The sequence below is a fragment of the Pseudopodoces humilis genome, chromosome 26 (genome assembly GCF_049639895.1).
Source record: "Pseudopodoces humilis isolate 2021_Gansu_Grassland_sample_001 chromosome 26, ASM4963989v1, whole genome shotgun sequence".
Lineage (NCBI taxonomy): Eukaryota > Metazoa > Chordata > Aves > Passeriformes > Paridae > Pseudopodoces > Pseudopodoces humilis.
This window is the reverse complement of record NC_142225.1, coordinates 5,991,451-6,012,152: the sequence shown is the minus strand read 5'-3', so window position 1 is coordinate 6,012,152 and position 20,702 is coordinate 5,991,451. Positions and strand designations below refer to the sequence as shown.

At 51.4% G+C, this 20,702-nt stretch overlaps 2 protein-coding genes across 2 annotated transcripts; one reads left to right on the top strand and one right to left on the bottom strand.

The window, feature by feature from the left end:
* Positions 1 to 2,336: 2,336 nt before the first annotated feature.
* On the bottom strand, positions 2,337 to 8,252 carry GUCA1B (guanylate cyclase activator 1B). The gene is made up of 4 exons (XM_005529286.2): positions 7,862 to 8,252; positions 6,529 to 6,678; positions 4,742 to 4,856; positions 2,337 to 4,357 (listed from the first exon to the last, which is right to left on the bottom strand). Exons 1-4 carry the CDS (start codon positions 8,063 to 8,065, stop codon positions 4,230 to 4,232), a joined length of 597 nt encoding a protein of 198 aa, XP_005529343.1. The 5' UTR covers positions 8,066 to 8,252; the 3' UTR covers positions 2,337 to 4,229.
* Positions 8,253 to 13,607: 5,355 nt separating this feature from the next.
* Positions 13,608 to 20,530, top strand: IRF6 (interferon regulatory factor 6). Its single transcript, XM_088067099.1, has 8 exons — positions 13,608 to 13,699; positions 16,605 to 16,781; positions 17,625 to 17,829; positions 18,238 to 18,360; positions 18,460 to 18,606; positions 18,826 to 19,218; positions 19,556 to 19,674; positions 19,959 to 20,530. The coding sequence occupies exons 2-8, from the start codon at positions 16,608 to 16,610 to the stop codon at positions 20,178 to 20,180; spliced, it is 1,383 nt and encodes a 460-aa protein (XP_087923225.1). The 5' UTR covers positions 13,608 to 13,699; positions 16,605 to 16,607; the 3' UTR covers positions 20,181 to 20,530.
* Positions 20,531 to 20,702: the final 172 nt, after the last annotated feature.

Below are 20,702 nucleotides of genomic sequence, written 5' to 3'. Positions count from 1 at the left end.
TTTTTGGGATCTCTGTTCCCATCCCGCTTTTTGGGATCTCTGTTCCCATCCCGCTTTTTGGGATCTGTTCCCATCCCGCTTTTTGGGATCTCTGTTCCCATCCCGCTTTTTGGGATCTCTGTTCCCATCCCGCTTTTTGGGATCTCTGTTCCCATCCCGCTTTTTGGGATCCCGCTGTTCCCATCCCGCTTTTTGGGATCTCTGTTCCCATCCCGCTTTTTGGGATCTCTGTTCCCATCCCGCTTTTTGGGATCTCTGTTCCCATCCCGCTTTTTGGGATCTCTGTTCCCATCCCGCTTTTTGGGATCTCTGTTCCCATCCCGCTTTTTGGGATCTCTGTTCCCATCCCGCTTTTTGGGATCCCGCTGTTCCCGCCGTGTCCGCCCGTCCCGCAGCGCCCCCTGCCGGCCTCGACCGGAGCGGCCCCGGGACCCCAAACCCGAGGGAATCACCCCAAACCCAGGGAATCGCCCCAAACCCAGGGAATCACCCCAAACCCGAGGGAATCACCCCAAACCCGGGGGAATCACCCCAAACCCGGGGGAATCACCCCAAACCCGAGGGAATCACCCCAAACCCAGGGAATCACCCCAAACCCGGAGGAATCACCCCAAACCCAGGGAATCACCCCAAACCCAGGGAATCGCCCCAAACCCAGGGAATCACCCCAAACCCGGAGGAATCACCCCAAACCCAGGGAATCACCCCAAACCCGGAGGAATCACCCCAAACCCAGGGAATCACCCCAAACCCGAGGGAATCACCCCAAACTCGGGGGAATCGCCCCAAACCCGAGGAATCGCCCCAAACCCAGGGAATCACCCCAAACTCGGGGGAATCACCCCAAACCCAGGGAATTGCCCCCCAGCAGCCCCAGGCTCGGAGCCACTCTCCAGGCGCTCCCAAGGCCCCTTCCCGCAGGATCCGGCCGCTCTGCCCCAGCGCTCCTCAGCTCCCTGAGCATCCTCCAGTGCAGGAGCTTCAGGGGTGACACTTTGTGAGCTCCTGAGGTGCACTGAGCTCTGAACAAAAGAATAAATAGAGGGAAGGAGGGAGGAAAGGAAAATGAAGGACAGCAAGGAGAGAAAGGGAAGGAAATGAAGGAAGGGCAGGCAGGAAGGTGGGAAGGAAAGAAAGAAGGAGAATAAAGGAGGAAAGGGAGGAAAGGAAGGAAAGGAATTTTGCACAGCTGAGGACAGGCGCCGTGAAAAGCACTGAGAGCACAGGCAGTGCCTGCAGTGCCCAGCACGGGGCTGAGGAGGTCACTCTGCCTTTCCACAGGACATTTTCCAAGGGAACCTGGCCCCAGGTGCTTCGGGAATGACCTGGACACAAACCCTACCCCTGCCCAAAGCTCAGCTGCTCACAGGGCAGGGCTGGGCACAGAGCTGGCTGCAGGGTCCTCTCTCCTCCTCCATCCCTGCTGCTCAGAGATTCCTCCAGGGATGCATCTCCCGCAGTATTTTAGGATGTGACGCCTCCTTGGCTCCTGTTCCCTCTTCCCTTCAACAACAGCTCCAGCTCCAGCCTTCCAACCTGATTATTCCACCTTTGGTCCTGCCCAGCCGCAGGGGCATCAAACACCGAGCAGATGGTAGCCCAGAAAAGTCAGGTGGCATTTGCCTTTTCCAAGCCATCCTGTTTCCCACTTTAGAGCAGAAAGAAATCCGATCAGTCAAATCCAATTCCAGCTGGGCCCTAAGTCTGGAAAACGGATTATGCAAAATGCCTGACATCAACAGCCTGATGTGAGTGTTGAATGGAGTTTGGGAGGAGATCAGGGTATTTATACCCAGGGCTTTAAAACAGCACCCGGGCCAAAGCACCTGAGATTTCTTGGCCAAAGATTACACAATTGATAAGAGGAACAATTTTCCATTGGGTTCTGCCAGCTCTGACACAAACACATCCCCTGCACCTCCATCTGCCCAGGCCCCAGCACAGGGCACCATCCTGAGCCCTCAGGGTCCTGTTCAGTCCTGGCTGCAGAACTCAGCTCACTTTATTTTAAGCACCCGTTTCCAGTTCCATTGAGAAACATCGTGTTTTTAATTATACTCTCATGGTTTTTGCTGTCATCACACGGAAGTTAAACAGAAGAGGCTCCTTCATCGTCATCTCTGCCTTATCTCTGCCTTACCCAGCTGTTCCATCAGCTCCTCCCCTAAATTCAACAGATCACACTCACAGGCCACAGTTTCAGTCAGACACTCAGCTGCTTACACAGATCTTCACCTAATTAACAAATAAATACTATGAAACAAAGGTTTTTAATAAATATTTCTTTATTCAATTCGTGGTTTACAAAACTTCCAGCAACAGCTGTAGCAGTGCTCAGCAGGTCTGGGGGTCCCAAACAGCCCCTGCAGAGCCTGGGCTGGCCAGGAGAGCAGAGCTGCAGGATTTGAACCAGCAAAATGCAATTCTGTCAACTAAAACAGCCTCCCTAAAACCCTGCAAGGAGCAGGGGGTGTTACCTCGGTTGAGGTGCTGAAATGCAAGGAATTCTTAGAGATTTGTATCCTCCAGTGAAAACATTTTTTCACAGGTTGGAAAATGGATAGAAGTGAATGTTTTCTTAGAGGCTCTCAAGTCAGAAGTCAGATTTTTCTTTCAGATCTTGGGCTGATAAACTATTGACTAGAGAGAGCTGTGAGCAGCTGCCTGAGAGCAGCAGAAAGCACAAGTCTAATCAGCTCTGATAAGTCAGCACACCACAAACTGCTCGGTATTTACAGAGAACTCATAGAAAAGCTATTTCAAAGTGGAAATGTGCACGAGCTGAACTCTAGCACTGATTGTGTCTAATCCTGAACACTTCCCCGTGGAATTTAAACACTGGGTAAACTGACAAGACCACAAACCAGCAAACTAATCAGCTAATGACAGTTACTACAGTCCTAATTAAAGGCCACAAAAAGGGGTTGTAAATCTTTTCATTGGTATGACCTGGCCCACTGATCCCATGGGAAAAATTAAATGGAGCAAACAAACTTTTATTATTTTCCTGGGGAGTTTTTTTCTTGTAAATGAACCAGTAAATCCAATCAAGGAGAACCAAAATATTGATTCAACCCAAATTCTTTTCCCACATACATCTATGTAGAAACATGGGTTGGAACAGCAGAGCTCAGCCTGCAACTTGTGTAAATTTTATATCTCTAGTCTGGGGCTAAATTAAGTCCAGTGTAAAACCACTGCACTGGAATTTTTGTCACTTTTTCCACATTTCAAGGCCAGTTTGGGCAGGGCTTGGAGCGACCTGATGTGACATCCCTGCCCGGGGCAGGGGGATTGGAAATCGAGGAGTTTTAAAGCTCCTCCCAACCCAAACCATCAATGATTTAAGATTCTGTGTTCCTGCCACTGGAGCAGCACAGATCCTCTCACTGCAGACTCTGCTCTCCCCTCATCTCTGCTCCCACACTTTTCCCAGAGCAGTGAAATCCTGGCGCTCCCTGAGCTCAGCCACCCTTCCAGAGCAGGAGAAGCTGCTGCAGGGTGGTGACTCCGTGAGAACAGGGAAGATTCCAGGATTCCAGGAGAACTGGAAGGGAGCTGAGCACAGCAGTGCTGTTCTGCCCCCTGAGCTGTGAAGTGTCAGCCCTTGGAGCCAGCATCCCCCAGCCCCTGAGCCTCTGAGCAGGCACAAGGAGCAGGCTCTGGTCCCCAGGAGGGAGAGGATGGAGCTGCTGCTCCTCCTGCCCAGCCCTCACATCGCTTCCCTCAGCTCTGTGTGTTGTCCTGGCCACTGCTCCGATCCAAATCTCGTTTTTGGTGCCTGCAGGAATCTGGCACGAGCAGCAGTAGAGGCTACAAACCACACACAGAGAGCCCTGAACATCCAGCAGCAGCTCCTGGGCTGCTCTGGGTGCTGGCAGAGCAGGAATGAGCTGGACCAGCAGCACCAGCCCCACTCCTCACTCCCCATCTGCCACCAGCCCCAAGCCCTGCTCGGCCCCTGCTGCAGGAAGCCACAGAAAGTTTGTTTCTTGGGGTGTAACCAAAAAGCAGAGCTGGCAAACACAGTCCTGTGTACACAGCAGGATTATTCACGGGCCAGAAACAGTCTCCGGGTACCAGCAGCGCTCAGCACGTTTTACACAAACGGCTCCTGAAAGCACTCAAGATGCTGAGATGGAATTAAAAGGAAAGAATTAAAAGGCTAGAGGGAGGGTCACACCTGGGAGTCAGCATCACCATTTCAGCCGTGCCAAAGCCGCATTTTCTCAGAACAAAGCACTCTTTCTCCTCTGCTCCGTGATCCATCCCCCGGGGTTCACATCCATTTGCAGCATCTTCATCACCCACTTGTCCTTCCTGGCTCCATCAATGAACTCGTCAAGGGACAGCTGCCCTGTGGGTGAGAGGGGCACAGAGGGGCACTCAGCACTCCGAGATAACACAGGAGGAGGCAGGAACAATCCCAATTTTATCTGTGTCAGATAAAACGCTAATCACACACGATCTGAGGCACTCAGCTCTTGTGCTGGCCCTGGGACCTGGCAGAGGATGGCATCTGGGTGGCACCAAAACCCAGCCCCAGCAGTGACTCCTCGGTATTTTACATTAAAATAACAACGGAGAAGATTTCACCCTGCTCCACCAAGACACTTCTGACTCTGTGGAACAAGAAGCTGTCCACTGTGAGCACCACAAGAGTGATCAAAGGCAGGCAGCCCAGCTGAGGTGAGCTCTCAGCAGGCAGGAGTCATCACTCACCATCTCACCCATCACTCACCATCCCCGTTCTCATCCACCAGCTGGAATATCCTGTCCACCACCTCCTCTGGTGTCAGCAGCGGGGTCCTGTCCTCCACGTCCGACCAGCACACCTTCTTCAGCCTGTAGATAGACTGCAAGGAGCTCACAAATTAGGAAAGGGACTGGAACAGGAAAAGCAGTGAACTCTGTTGTCATCCCATCACTGTGGAGGTCTTCCTCAAAGGCTGGGGGTTTAACCTTTCTGGAAAGATCTGTCCCTCAGCAGCCTCAGATCTGGAGCAGAACCTGTTATGCCTACACTGGCTGCACATTAATTACCTCCTCTGCTCTGTGAGCTGCTGCCCTCCTCACACAAATTCTCTCACACAAATTGCTCAGACCTCAGGGCTCCTTTTGCAAAGAACAAAGCGAGAATTTCACAGATGGCAAAAGTCATAAGCCTCGAGTTGGATTTTTTGCTGCCATCCAAAGCCAGGCTGACCTGGGCTAGCACAGCCCTCTCTGTGAGGCTGTCTGCAGATCAAAGCTGGCTTAGCAAACCTCCTGACCCACAGTTTCTGCTCCCCTTCGCCACGGGAAAGGGTCAGACTTTATTCCCCCTGTCCATTGTTACCTTCAGTGCCCAAGCTGAAGGGTTTTGTCTGAAGTGTTCCCAGAGAGAGGATTAGCAGTGGCCTCACAGTTCTGGGCAATTCCTGGCTGACCTCAAAACTTTAATGGAGCGTGGCCCAGACCGGCTGCCCTGCTGTCCCAGCTGCTGCAGGGACCAGCTGCTCACCCCCAGGGGCAGCTCCTGCTGCTCACTGCCCTGAGATGCTCACATGGGGGACGAGCAGTGCTCCCGAGCTCTGCTGGCCGGGGGAACAGCCCCTGTGGTGCTGCAGCACAGCCACCGAGGGGTTTCACCTTGGGAAGGGCACAGGTGCTTGTGCCTGGCTGTCTGCTCAGCCCCACAGCATCCCTCAGCTTGGAAAAGCCCTTCAGGATCATCCAGCACAACTGTTCCCCCAGCCCTGCCAAGGCCACCCCTAACCCCTGTCCCCAAGTGTCACATCTTTTATATCACATCTTTTATATCACATCTTTTATATCACATCTGTTATATCACATCTTTTATATCACATCTGTTATATCACATCTGTTATATCACATCTTTTATATCACATCTGTTATATCACATCTTTTATATCACATCTTTTATATCACATCTGTTATATCACATCTGTTATATCACATCTTTTATATCACATCTTTTATATAAAAGTCACAGCTTTTATATCCCTGCAGGGCTGCTGGTCCCAGTGTCAGGGCTGGACAACACTTTCAGTCAAGACATTTTTCCTAATAATCATCTAAACCTGCCCTGGTGCTACTCGAGGTGCTCTCCCTTGTTGTGTCCCCTGGGAGAGAGCAGCTCCCACCTCGCCCTGCTCTACAAGCGTGGCTTTTAGCTTTTAGCTTTTAGCTTTTAGTTTTTTTATGGCTAAAAGCAAGGGCAGGACTCAGCAGAGCCCCAGACAGGCAGCAGTACCGAGGTGGGTGCTAACTGGTACCTCAATCTCACCAAGGAATCCTCCTCCCCAGGCCAGCACTCGGTGAGGAGGGGCTGGAAGGAAAGGCAGAGCAGAGCCCTGGGACCCCAGCACACACCCACAGTGACTCTCAGCCCTCTGCCAAGGCAGGCATTCTCACTTCATCACCATCCACAGCCTTGAAACCCGATTATCACAAACCCCATACACCTCATAACATTGCCAAAGAGCAGGGATTGCTCAAAAAGGGGATTGGGCAATGCCCACTTACCTCAACAATTTCCAGCAGCTCAGGTTTATCTATGCAGCCGTTCCCATCCTTGTCATACACTTTGAACGTCCACCTCAGCTTGTGTTCCAGTTTTCCTCGTAAAACAAGATTCAAGGCAGCTACGTACTCCAGAAAATCGATGGTGTTATCCTGTGGCAAGAGAGGAGCAGCAGCTGGATGTCACTGGGCTGGCTGGGACTTTGATAGAAAAGTGTTTTACAGCTTCCACAAAGCCTGGTTCAGCCTGCCAGGAGGAGCCTGCACGGGACAGGGATTTGTTTGGGACTTCAGGGAAGGTTTGCAGCAGTTCAGGAGCAGCAGCAGGCACAGCCACACCCCAGTGCAGCCAGCCTGGGCTCCTCCTCCCCATCCTGCCATGCACCAGCATCCCTTAAAAACAGATTCCCTGTCCTGGGGGGAAAACTCCTGTAAAAGAGGAATGGGACTTCTTCTTTAATGCACAGTTTGCTCTGCTACCTTTTCTCCACAGCTTTCATAACAGAATTTGGGACCTGAAGCTTTCATTTTTTGCAGGAATTTGGGTTTTTATGACTTGGAATTCTGAGACAAGCCTGACCTGCCAACATTTTCCACGGCCTTTAAGAATCCTTTCCCACAAAGTGAATTTTGCTGCCACTTCAACGTGATTTTGACCCTATTTTCAAAGGGATTTTAAGGGAGATGATTTGATCAGAGATGAACAACCTGAGTCCCCTTCTCCTGTGTTGATAGAAGGAACAAACATGCCCACAGCTGGAATATGATGCAGAGCTTCAGGAAAAGTCTGATGGAGCCATTTGGCAAGTGCTGCTGAGGCTGCTGAGCTGGGCAGGGCGTGCAGGAGCTGTCACTGAACCAGAACACCCACTTTCCCCAGGAGTCCCATAACAAATAATGGCAAAGGGAATCAAAACCAGAATGTCTGAATTGTTCAGCATTCCTTTGTTTTGGAAGCAAAGCTAAATTCAATGTTTTATTACAAACCACCTGATGGTACTCGATACAGACACTTCCTCCAGCACAGAACAAGCCTGAGGAGGATTTTCCTGCACTCTCATTTCTCTCCACCTCAACAGAGAAATACTTTTGCCATGTGGGAGCCTTGGCTATAAGTGTGACTGCCTAAGTTTCAACATTTTATCCACCCTTAGTCCCTTAAGGGGACATTCTGACCTTAATTTAGGAGGAGATTTGAGATAAATCCAGGCTGGCCTGTGCTCCCTGTCCTGCCCCCAGTCCATGAGGGGTGGGCACAGCCCAAACACCTCCCCACTGCACAAGACAGATTCGGAAATCACCACACAAATAACTGCAAGACCTCCTCAGCACTTACCCCATTCTTGTCAAAAGCCCTGAACATGTTCTCCACATACTCTGCTGCCTCCTGGTTGTCCTGGACCCCGAAGAACCGCTTGAACTCGTGCATGAAGAGGGTCCCACTGGGACATTCCACCACAAATTTCTTATACCATTCCTGCAGCTCCGCAACATCAATCTCTCCCTGCTCCCCTTCAGCATTGGTGAACTGCTGGCCCATTTTCCTCAGGATTAAAATCAGAAGGAAAAGAAGAAAAAAACCCTGCCAAAGTCCTTTGTTGTTTTTCTCCTCGCTGTCTCGTGCCCTTCTCCGATGTTAATGCTGTGTCTTGCTGTGCCACCTTCCCTTTTTTGTGCTTTATTCTCCCGTTCCTCTCCCCTTCCCCGCTCCTGGCAGCTCCGTGCGCTCTGGGGGAGATCTCAGAGTGGCTCCTCTGCCCCGAGCACGGATAAAAATAACTAAAGATCATTAGGAGATTCCCACCCATCAGCCCCAGAGACCTTCAGATGTTCTGAGCTGTGCCCTATTTAGGAGCAAAGTCCCGGGGCTCAGGGTCTTTCTACACATTAATGCCTCGCTGTCAAAGAATTTGGGAGCAGAGTTTCCCTTTACACACAACTCACAGCCCCATTCTCTGTCCTGTGGAGTTTTCCAGGGGAAAAAAGGGATTACAGGGAAGGAACATTCATCTTTGCAATGCTGGCTTTGCAATGCCTGTGGGGCTGCTCAGTGCTTCACAGGACAGAACTACAGACAGGGAATCCTGAGAAAACTAACGCTTCCATTAAAAAAGCTGCTGATGGATTAAATTCACTGAATGCCTCCTGAAGGCTGTGAGACAGTGAAGGCACCTAGGTACACACATTCCTCTTATTGGCACATCTCCATCTTACAGTTAAAAAGAGAAGGAATTGTTTATTTCTGTATTTTTAGAGCATATTCTCCTTATTTCTGTCCTCTCTTTGTGTCCATGGAAATTCTCCTGCTTACCCCTTCCCCCTGAATCTCATTTATTGCTTTGATTACAGGCACAAAGTGCAGCTCTTCCCTGGGCTCTTCCTTTCTGTGCAGCACGGCTCAGCCTCTCAGCACACCCAGAGCCCTTTCCTGTTCCTGGGGAGCCCTTTCCAGCTTTCCTGCACCCCAAACCACTTGTTCTGAACCCAACCATTACCAGTTCACTGGAAAGAATGACCTGAGCTATAAATGTGCCCAAGCCAGCCCAATATCTTCATTAAGAGGATTGGAGCAGCATTAATAGGAAACCATAGATTCTCTTATCCTAATGCCAAGGCCCAGATAGATTTAAGCTGCTCACTTTTTTGGAACTTTTCTTGGTGTTGGTTAGATAAGAAGAGCCTCTCTGATGGAAGAATACTGGCTAAGAACCAGGCTGAAATTTGAATTTGATATTGAAGAACAGTAGAGCAATTCATGCTGTGCTGTAAGAGTGGGATTTGGTCTGAATCCACTCACACCTGCAGGTAACCTAGCAGTGTGTGTATATCTGTATATATCTATATATCTATATATATTTATATCTATTTTTATATATTTATTTTTATATATACACAGAGATTTGCAGGAGTATAATACAACCTTACACTTTTACATGGAAGGATACTCAGGCAAGGTCTGGTTTCATTTAAAAGAAGAGCAAAGAGAGGATAGAGACAACACAGCCTGGAGATGGATGGGAAGGGCCAGAGAAGCTGCCACAGAATTGAAGACTGTTCCATTTCAGTTAAAGCATTTTTATATAATGATATTCTTGTCTATCCTCGTGCCTTGAAGAATGTAACAAAATAATGAACTCAACCCTTCCTTTTTGGGAGCGCTTCAGCCCCTGACTCGGAGTTGCCTCATCACAGCAGAGCAGCTCCAGGGCTGCCCAGCAGAAAAGCACCAGTAAATCCACCCTCCCCATTTTCCTCTTCACTACAGCTTCTGGGACAAAGCCTTTGGTAGCCACACTCCTGTTTATCAATTATTTTATATCATTTTTGGAATTATCTTGGCTGGTGAGGCCAGGAGCTCTCCCTGGGTCACAAAGAGCCCCAGGGCCCAGCGGTGCTGCCCGGACGGGGTGGGAAGGATTCATTCCTTGTTTGGGAGTTTGGGAGTTTGGGATGTGCTGGGCTGAAGCCTCTCCACCATTTTGTGCTGCTCTCCTGCACGGAGCACTCACTGGAATGTGAGTGCTGAGAGCACTCAGCAAGACTCCACATGCCCAGGACATTGTCTTGACTCATTGCATAATTTTGTTTTGCCTTATGGGAACTTGGTGATCTGTTCCCAGGAGAGAAAATGGTTCCTTTTTGTTTGATGACTGCAATCTTCTCCAGCTGGGAACAAAGGGCTGTCAGAGACCTGGAGCACAAAGCCCAGCTGCTGCTGCTGCAGGTATCGTGCCACACAGTCGTGTTGATAAAACAGTGATGTAAATTTGGCACTGAAATAAAGTAAATCCCATAGCTCCTGGTATGAAAATTCCTCTGCACATCCTCTGTGTGCTCTGCAGACTGCACTGAGAGAGCTGCTGTCCCTCAGCCAGAGGGATGCCACTTCAGAAGGGACACTTTAGCAGCAAAAAGATCTCTTCATTTGATTCCATAAAAATGATGCAGCTAGAGGTAAATATAGGCAGAGAGAAGTAAAACTAAAAGAATAATTTCTAGGAACCGCTGCAGTGCAGAGGTTGGTGCTGTTTGTCTGCCCGAAGGAGCAGGATCAGTGCTCTGTGTGTCGTGTCAGAGTGAACACTTTGGATGATCAGCTACAGACAGGTAACATCTGATTGCACAAATGAGTTATCCCTGGATTATCACCTCCACAGCTCCAAAGAGGAGCAGTTTCCCAGCCAAGAGCATGGAAAAAGACTTTATTTCCCGTCAGCTGCCTACCCCAACGTGCTGCCACACGCTCCAGCACAGGCTGGTAGAAACTCAAGAGGAAAAAAAAAAACACCAAACGCTGCAGAGGGCTGGGAAGAGTCATTTGTTTGGCATCTGTGCCGCTGCTGGGAAGGCAGCAGAGGCACAGCCAGAGGGGACCGGCTGCAGGGACACTGCAGGCACGACTGACCCTTCTCACGCTGGAGCTCCCAAGCTGGAGCAGTTCTCACCCAGCTGCTCTGCCACTTTGCTCCGTTTTTAAATCCCCCCAGCCCTGAGCTGCCCCAGGACCCCTCCTGCGGGTTGGGCATCTCGAGACTCCTTCCAGGGGAGCCGGGGAGGGCACAGCCCCGGCCAGGAGCGTGAGCAGCACCGCCGGTGTCTCCTGCCACAGCTCCCCAGCATCCCAGCACAAACAGAGCCAGCCCAAAGCACCCCTGAATTTCCCTGTGGGCAGCAGGAATGCAGGGAGGATGAACCGTGGCTGTTGTGCTGACCCATCTGAGGAGAGATCAAAGATCCTTCAGAGCTTGGCCTGGAGTTCAGCCCAATATCTCCCTGCGTCTCTTCCCGGTTGCTCCCAGAACTGTCCTAGCTCAGCATGCTTTTACAGAGCAGGGCTAACACGGGTGTTTTACCCCAGGAGCAGCTGTCCCCTGATCTACACACCAGGAATGGTCAGGTACCGCTGATGAAACCCATCTCACCCAACTCAGAGAGCGCTGACCCAGAGTGTCACATCCTGTCTCCTGCTTATTGCCAGAAAGATTTTCTTGTGTACTGACAAACTCCTGCATGTTTCCTCTGAGTGAAATTTCATGCTGAATGAAGCCTGAAATATTTACCTTGCACTTGACATCCAGCAAGGCAAACTTCCCTAGAAAAATGGTGAATTGTTTTGTCTCTGTGTGAAGATCTCCAAGATTTTTGCCTAGTTCCAAATTCTTGCTCTGGGACTGAGCTGTGTGTAAGTCAGCCTTCCCAAAATCAGGGCTCAGCATTTTCCACAGTGTTCACAGTGAGAAGGAGAAGGGAAATTCCCATTTTTTTCCTGGTTCATTGAAACTGAATGGTGAAGTACTGTATGATCCTTGAAACCAAGATTCACCACTGAGTCACGGTTCTCCACCTATGAGGAAAATAAATAAGCCACGAGGCTGGAGGGCAGGAGGCTGCGGAGGGACCAGGGAGAAGCTGCTGAGCCCCTTCCCGGGGGTAGGTGTGACCCCCAGAGCGGGGATGGAGGCAGGGAAGAGCGACTTTTTTATGCTTTTCAGAGAAAAAAGCTGTGTGCTGTGGCCAGGGTTGACTTCAGGGTTTGGCTTCATCCTGTGCTATCATTGACTGGGTATGGATTTATACGGATGGATGGGCATAAGAGCAAGTGTGCTTAGGTTGTGCCAGGGGAGGTTTAGGTTGGATATTTTGGATAATTTTTTCACTGAAAGGATGGACAAGCACTGGAACAGGCTGCCTGGGGAAGTGGCAGAGCCACGGTCCCTGGAAGTGCTCAGAACCCTGCGGATGTGGAGCCGAGGGACATGGTTTAGTGCTGGACCTGGCTGTGCTGGGTTAATGTTTGGACTCGATGATCTTAGAGGTCTTTTCCAGCCTTAATTATGCTGTGATTCTATGACTCAGCTGAATATGCTTTGAACTGCAAAAAAGCCCAGGAACTTAATGTTTTCCTCCCAAAATATTCCATTAAACAGGCAAAGATATCCCGCTTAAAAGCAAACTTCCTTCCTAAATACTCCATTTACCGGGGCTGGGGCGGGGGGGAGGATCCCGTTTAGAAGCTTCTTAAATATTCCATTTGACAGGAAAAGGGCCGCGGCAGAAGGGCGGGGATGTGGGGTGCTCCGCTCGGCCCGGGTCCCCGTGCGGGGATCGGGGGGATGTGCGGGGGTCGGGGGGATGTGCGGAGATCAGGGGATGTGCGGGGATCGGGGGGGATGTGCGGAGTTTGGGGGGATGTGCGGGGATCAGGGGATGTGCGGGGATCGGGGGATGTGCGGGGATCAGGGGATGTGCGGGGATCGGGGGGATGTGCGGGGATCAGGGGATGTGCGGAGATCAGGGGATGTGCGGGGATCGGGGGGGATGTGCGGGGATCGGGGGGGATGTGCGGGGATCGGGGGGATGTGCGGAGATCAGGGGATGTGCGGAGTTTGGGGGGATGTGCGGGGTTCGGGGGGGATGTGCGGGGTTCGGGGGGATGTGCGGAGATCAGGGGATGTGCGGGGATCGGGGGGATGTGCGGAGATCAGGGGATGTGCGGGGATCAGGGGATGTGCGGGGTTCGGGGGATGTGCGGGGATCAGGGGATGTGCGGGGTTCGGGGGGATGTGCGGGGATCGGGGGGATGTGCGGGGTTCGGGGGGATGTGCGGGGATCAGGGGATGTGCGGGGATCAGGGGATGTGCGGGGTTCGGGGGGATGTGCGGGGATCAGGGGATGTGCGGAGATCAGGGGATGTGCGGGGTTCGGGGGGATGTGCGGAGATCAGGGGATGTGCGGGGATCAGGGGATGTGCGGAGTTTGGGGGGATGTGCGGAGATCAGGGGATGTGCGGAGATCAGGGGGATGTGCGGGGATCGGGGGATGTGCGGAGTTCGGGGGGATGTACGGGGATCAGGGGATGTGCGGGGTTCGGGGGGATGTGCGGGGGTCGGTGGATGCGCGGGGAGCGGGAGGATGTGCCGAGCGCGCCTGGGCAGGTGAGTCGGGGCGGGTCCGGGCAGGTGAGGGGCGGAGCAGGTGAGTTGAGGCGGAGCAGGGCAGGTGAGGCGGGGCAGGTGAGTCGGGGCGGGCGCTGGGTGAGCGCGGCCGCCGCTGCCCGAGCGCCGCCGCCCCCGCGGGGCGGCCCCGACCCCCCGGGGGACGGCCCCGCCCCAGCCCCACGGACGGACGGACAGACAGACAGACGGACAGACGGACAGACAGACGGACGGACGGGGTGAGCTGTGCGGGACGCGGGGATCGGACGGAACCGGCCCGGGAGCCGCTGGGCGCGGCCCGTCCCGCGTGGGGCTCCGGGCGGAGCGGGGCCGGAGCGGGGCCGGAGCGGGGCTCGGAGCGGGGCTCGGAGCGGGGACAGAGCCCCCTGAAAATGCCGATTTAGCGCTCCTTCCTTCCCACCGGCTGCGCCGGGCTAGCCCCGGGCTACGCCTTTCGGGCCGGTGTAAAGCGAGGCCTAAAGTTAGGACAAGGCTGGTGTTCCTCCACCCTTCACCCACTGCAGCTGTTCCACCCCAACCCCACGCTCCGTGTCACAACTCGTGCCCCTTCCCACTGCAGGCGCTGCCCGGCCCTCAGGTGACCGGGTTGGGGTGCGCAAAATGGGAATTCAAAGGGTTATTTCTGTCCAGGTGTGCTGGGGGCAGCACGGGGGGCAGGAGATGTGCAGACCTCTGAAATCCCAGGTTCTCGGGATAGGGAGGTGATTCAGCTTCTGATGGAAATTCCGCCTGGGAATTTCTCTGTGGGAAGGTTTGCCTTTGAAAAAAATGAATACAGGTCCGTGAGATCCAGGATAATTCAGACAAACAAAGTTAAGGAGCAAGGAGCAGGGTCTGTGGGTTCCCAGCAGTGAACCCCGAGAAGACCCTTCCATCTTTAATGGATGAGGTGGAGCAGGACCATTGAATATATTCGGATCTGCAGGCAGGGAGCGAAACCATCTGTACAGCAGAGCTGAGCTGGGCTTCAGGATGGTTTTCCTGGTGTTCCCTGTGCTGTTGGACGGTCTGGCACTTCACCAGGGCCCCGAGAGGCACCACAGCTGTCCCTGACTTTGGTCACTCCTCTGCAGCCCTCCGGGGAGTGGCTGCAGGCTGGCTGCTCCTTCCTGAGTTGGAGTTCTTGTTGGCCTGAATGTCTCCAAGGAGAAATACTAATAATTGGTGTACAGGGAGTAATTACACCGCTGACCAGAGATGCATTAGCAGCACAGGGATGCGTTAATTATCCCTACACACCACCCAGATTGAGTGGGAATGAAGGGAACTGCACTGTCCGTGGGTCTGTGCGCTGAGGAGCCCCGGGAGAGGGCCAGGCCTGCCTTGGCAGAGCTGAGGATGGGCACAGACATTCCCCAGGTGTCTGGCATCCGTGGAACCCACCCGTGGAAGTTGAAGGTTGTGAGAGGCTGACTCACCGTCTGAGCCCAGCGATGGGATTCAAGTTGATTTGCTCTCAGTTATTGTGTCAACAAGTCACTGGTGATAAAAGGTCATAAAGTATTGTAGTGTGGGGCACTGACAGACGCTGTCTGCGGGCCCAGGGACAATCCCAGCCAGCAGCCACCTTGTGCTGGCTCCTCTGCTGGGAGAGGGGCACAGATCTCTGCTGTCCTGGGGCTTTGGATGACACTCCGTGTCTTGCACACGCGTGTGCACAGAACATGTTCCTAGCAGGGGCTGCTTGCAAAGTTAACTGGAAAAGACATTGTGGAAAACATCTTCAAAATGTCACTTTTGTTCCTTTACAAGAGGAACTAGTCCCTGATTTTGGTCTCAATTCTAAGTCCAGGATTAACCTGGGCTTTGAGTCTTTGCAAGCACGTTTCTGAAGATTTAACTCTGACAGCATTTTCAACCCAGAGAACCGACACCGCAGAGTTTCAGGAGCACTAAAATAATTTTGATGATTGCTTCCTGATCCTTTGCAGCTCCTGGGAAACAGTCTGGTAATGTGCCCACACATTTTCAAACTATTATTTAAAGATGGTTTGTAGTTGAAGCTGAACATTTTCTTTGCAGAAAAGATAAACAGATAAACTTGAGTTGTGTTTGGATTAATTTTGTGTGAGCGTTTGCATCTGAATGGGATCTGCAGGTATTTGAACAAATAAAACCTGTTCCTAGACTAGTTCTTGGATAGGATTTTTTTAATCTTCTCTATCTCTGCTACCAGATGCATTTTGCAACTCCTCCAGCAATATTCAGGGCTTATGGCAAAGGTTTTACTTGTCCTGTAACTGCTTTATTAATGGGAATATTTGTTATTTCTCACCTCTGTTTCAGGATTTACAAATGAATATGGGAGATGCACCTTCTGAGCACATGTGTAGTGCAGAAATCCCCTCCCAAAAGCTAAAGATACTGAATGTTGCCTCTTAGAGAGAGGGGCGTGTATTAATTTTGTTTGTTTGACTTTGTTCTACACAAGGAAAATATTGGCTGGCTGCAATTGTATGAGCAACACAGGGCTACTTAACAAAAACATTAAGTAAACAGCACTCGATTTTTAGCAGCAGTGCAGGCAGTCCTGCAGTTCATGTCCTTCTGGATAAACATCCTGGTTATTACAGGTCACTGCTGTTTGCCAATGCTTATGCTGCATTCAGGGCATTCATGGAAAAGTCATAAAGAGACTTTCTGTGTCTGTGGTAAAACAGCCCCTCAGCCTCCCAGGCAGAGAGAGCCTTTCTCCTCCTCGCTGCGAGTCTGACAGGACTGGAGGAGCAGAGATCAGCTCAGCCCCTTCTCCAAGGTGTTTGTGGAGGCTTTGGAAACTCTGCTGCCTGTTCTTGCTGTGGCTTGTTCGTGGCGTTATCTCTGCTCAGGGTTTACAGCCCAGGTCTGCTCTGGGCTCGTTGGGCACAAACACCGCGCTCTGGAGCACTGAGTGTGAGCTGCTGTCCTTGGAACAGTTCTGGGCCCCGCTCAGGGAGGTGTGTGAGACTCTTCCCGGCAGAGGAGTCACCTGCTGAAGCTGAATAGGTGTTTTCAGGGTGCAGTGCCATAAAAATAACAGCAGTTATACAGCACAGGGCCCTTTCTTGTTAAATCAGTTCAGTTTCTTTGAAGCAAATGAGGCTCGAGTAACTCCAGCAGTGGCTCTGCTGTCTCCCCTTGCAGACCATGGCTCTCCACCCGCGCAGGGTGCGCCTGAAGCCGTGGCTGGTGGCCCAGGTGGACAGTGGGATGTACCCCGGGCTGATCTGGCTGAACCGCGAGGCCAAGCGCTTCCAGATCCCCTGGAAACACGCGACTCGGCACAGCCCCCAGCACGAGGAGGAGAACACCATCTTCAAGGTGAGGCAGGGCAGAGCTCGGGCATCCCACGGCTCTGGAACAGAGACAAAGGGCTGGATTGTTGGCCCAGGAGCTGGACAGGCATTTCGGGAGCTGTTTGCAGGCACGTTTTATTTATCTGACCTCAGAAAAGCCACTTTGTGCACCTGGATGCCAAGCTTGGCACCGCCTGAGATGGTGTTGAGTTCTTTAACCCTTTCCCACCACCAAAGGCCGGGTGCTGTGTGTGATCCGTGGTCTCTGGAAGATGACTGCTGTCGGTTTCATCTGCTTGGGCTGGGAAGTGGGCACTGGCTTGTTCTTGGCAGCAAAGCATGAAATGCTGTTACGTAAGTCTTAAGAGGTCCACCACGAGCTCATCGCAAGCACTCATCGCTGCTGGCCCTAATCTTATCCCGAGGGATTCACTGTAACTCCCTGCACTCCTTTGAGGAATTTCTGACTTCTGTCTTGGAGGGATCTTGGACCAATAATCAGATTTTGGGGTGAGAGAGGGAGAGGCCTGCTGGATGTCTGTGGCTGTCCTTCCTCTCCGTTTTAACCGAGTCCATTCCTCCTGCACAGGCTCCCTGTCAAAAGTGACCTCTGGTGTTGAATTTGAGACCCACAAAATCTCTAACCCAGAACTGTGAACATTCTTTTGGAGTTTGGATTTATGTCTTTTTTCTCCACTTTCTTTTAGTGGGAAAAACTACTGAAGTGGGAATTTCCAATGATTTGTTATCACAAGAGCTCTAATTAAGACTTCTGCAAGAGAAGGATTTTACGGTGGATTTGTTTGGAAGTTTGATAAATCTGCTCTGTGGGGAGGGCTGGACTGAGCTGGCTGTACTTTGTCCCCAGGCATGGGCTGTGGAAACCGGAAAGTACCAGGAGGGAGTGGATGAGCCAGACCCTGCAAAGTGGAAAGCCCAGCTCCGATGTGCACTCAACAAGAGCCGCGAGTTTAATTTGATGTACGATGGCACCAAGGAGGTGCCCATGAACCCCATTAAAATTTATGAAGTGTGTGACATCCCGCAGTCGCAGGGATCAATCATTAATCCAGGTGAGGGCCTTGCTGACACGGGCTGGCTCCTGGGCAGGTCCAAGGGAGCTCCTTCCCCCTCTGCTTTAACTCTCCAGCTGCCCTTGTGCAGCAGCAGCAGCTGCCAGGTGAAGCCTGTACTTAAACTGAAAGGAGTTGGAACCATGCTCTAGTACTAAAATGAATAAAGCTGCACACAGTTGTATGTTTTCCTGCTAAAGAGTCTAATATTGGCAGTACTGTGTCTTACTTCATCAAACTTTCACTTTCTAGAATTATACATTAAACTGAATTTAGCATGTTGCATGGATCAGATTTAGCCTTTTTTAGTGAAATTTGAAAAGTACACAAATAAATATCCAATATTAAGATATTTTTTTTCAGTGTTTGGTGCTGATAATCCACCCACAAGAATGTGCTTGTTTGCAGGTTCCACTGGCTCAGCTCCCTGGGATGAGAAGGATAATGATCTTGATGATGAAGAGGAGGAAGAATTGAACCAATCTCAGCATGTCCCAATTCAAGAGACATTTCCATTTCTTAATATCAATGGTTGGTGGCACAGACTAATGTATTAGGGAAGGTATTTGTAAATTGCCACATGCTTGAAATAAAATCTTGATTTATTGAGGAGTTGTTGCCTTTTTGTAGATTCTCCGATGGCTCCAGCCAGTGCAGAAAACTGCAGCCCTGAAACTGTGTGGCCAAAGAACGAACCTCTGGATATGGAAATGCCCCCAACGGCGCTGCAGCACGACTTCTTCAGCAGCCCCGAGCTCTGGATCAGCTCCCTGCCAAGTACGTGCATGGGCTTGTAACAGTTTTTGTACTTGAAAACCCCACCGAAAATAGTGTTTAGTCTTTTTTTCCTGTGGCTGTACGTGGGTAAGTGAGGAGAACTTGTGTGGTTTAACTAGAATTGTGAGGTTTAAACATCCCTGTGAGGGCAGCGGGGCTTGTGTGGTGTCCCTGCTGCTGATGCTCCAGGAAAAGCAACTCTGACGGTTTCTCTCTCAGTGACAGACCTAGAGATCAAGTTTGAATATCGAGGGAAGGAGACTGGACCCACAACAACCGTGAGCAACCCACAGGGCTGCAGACTCTTCTACGGAGAGCTGGGTCCTATGCCAGACCAGGAGGAGCTCTTTGGGCCCATCAGTTTGGAGCAAGTCAAGTTTCCAGGGACGGAGCAGATCACCAACGAAAGGCAGAAGATCTTCACGAGTCGTTTGCTGGATGTTATGGACAGGGGACTGATCCTGGAGGTCAGCGGCCACGCCATCTACGCCGTGCGGCTCTGCCAGTGCAAGGTGTACTGGTCTGGGCCCTGTGCCCCCTCCTCCACCACCCCAAATCTGATTGAGAGGCAAAAGAAGGTGAAGCTCTTCTGTCTGGAAACGTTCCTAAGCGGTAGGTAACTTCTGCTTGTGGAAAACAGCTCTGGACATGGGTCGTGCCTGGATGCACCAGCTGCGGAGAGCAGGTCGGGGCCACTGCTCCCCTGAGTTCAGGGAGTTTGGAGTGGGTGTGTGGCAGGAAAAGGCACTGTACACTCATTTAATGACATCAGAGAGCCTTGCTTTTAAAGCAAGCACTCCACGTGCAAGGAATGAGCTGTAAGTGTGTGAGAGGTGGCAGAGGACAGTGTGTAGGTAAGACTGACCAGGGGTGATGCAATGAGATGGGAGGTCACGGGTGTTTCCAGCCTGAAGAGGACAACCCTGCAGCACCCTGCTTTTCTTCCTAGAGCTGATTGCCCATCAGAAGGGACAAATTGAGAAACAGCCACCATACGAGATCTACTTCTGTTTTGGAGAAGAGTGGCCCGATGGAAAACCCAGGGAGAGGAAGCTGATCGTGGTGCAGGTAGGGCTCTGGGGTGACATGTGCCAGCCCTGCTGGGTTTGGGATCAATTCCCATGCATAATGACACTGTTCTTTTCTGCTGTGGCTTCTGGCACCAGGGAAACTCCAGTAAGACAGGTGGTTTGGGAGAGCAAATACAAATGTGACGTGTGCTGAATAGAATTGGTTTGTGAGTGTGTTTTAGGGTATCGTGGAACCCATCTCTGCATCCAGGACAGGGCTTCCTGCAGAGTGACAGGGATATTTCACGTGCCTTTAGGCTAAAAACAGGGACTTGTTAACAGGTCATCCCCGTTGTGGCCCGGATGATCTACGAGATGTTCTCCGGGGACTTCACGCGCTCCTTTGACAGCGGCAGCGTGCGGCTGCAGATCTCCACGCCGGACATCAAGGACAACATCGTGGCACACCTGAAGCAGCTGTACCGGCTGCTGCAGAACCACCAGGAGGGCTGGCCCATGCAGGCCCCTGCCCTGCACATGGCACAGCCGCTCCCAGCACAGTGACCGACCCTCGCCCTCCACCGCCGTTTCTAACCTTGTACATACACAGAAGCTTTCCTTAACCAGTGCCTTGTCTGAATCGGAATAAATAGAATCTGTAAATCTTGCCATCTGATTCCACAATTTCAATTTCTGTGGTGCTTTTGTTTTGGAAGTGGCTGAAAACAGAGGGGATTACAGGAATACTTCTCTTTCATCCTTTTCAGCTATTTGCTTAAGCATCCCCTCTGTATAAATCAGATTTTCAATTCTGTAATATTTTTTAATCTGATATGAATACAATGTATATAAACACTTGATCATTAGAGGGCAGAAAAAATAATCTGTGCTTTATTAAACTTGCCTGGACAATATCAACTTGTCTAATTTTTTTTTTCTCTTTAACGGGGCTGTAGCAGCAACCTCGAAGGCTGATACTCCTTATACTGTGGGTTGTTTATAGGGATACGTACATTCAGGTATTGTAAATGCATATATAACAGACTGGGGTTGGAAGGGAGCTCTGCAGCTCATCTCCTGGGGGCT

Bases quoted from the DNA above. Each gene is read 5' to 3' on its own strand.
- GUCA1B (XM_005529286.2), bottom strand. From the start codon at position 8,065: ATGGGCCAGCAGTTCACCAATGCTGAAGGGGAGCAGGGAGAGATTGAT. The intron at 4,857-6,528 runs GTAAGTGGGCAT...AGCTCCTTGCAG, and splicing joins AGCTGCTGGAAATTGTTGAG to TCTATCTACAGGCTGAAGAA. The intron at 4,358-4,741 runs GTGAGTGATGGG...TCTCACCCACAG, and splicing joins GGTGGATGAGAACGGGGATG to GGCAGCTGTCCCTTGACGAG.
- IRF6 (XM_088067099.1), top strand. From the start codon at position 16,608: ATGGCTCTCCACCCGCGCAGGGTGCGCCTGAAGCCGTGGCTGGTGGCC. The intron at 16,782-17,624 runs GTGAGGCAGGGC...CTTTGTCCCCAG, and splicing joins AGGAGAACACCATCTTCAAG to GCATGGGCTGTGGAAACCGG. The intron at 19,219-19,555 runs GTAGGTAACTTC...TTTTCTTCCTAG, and splicing joins TCTGGAAACGTTCCTAAGCG to AGCTGATTGCCCATCAGAAG.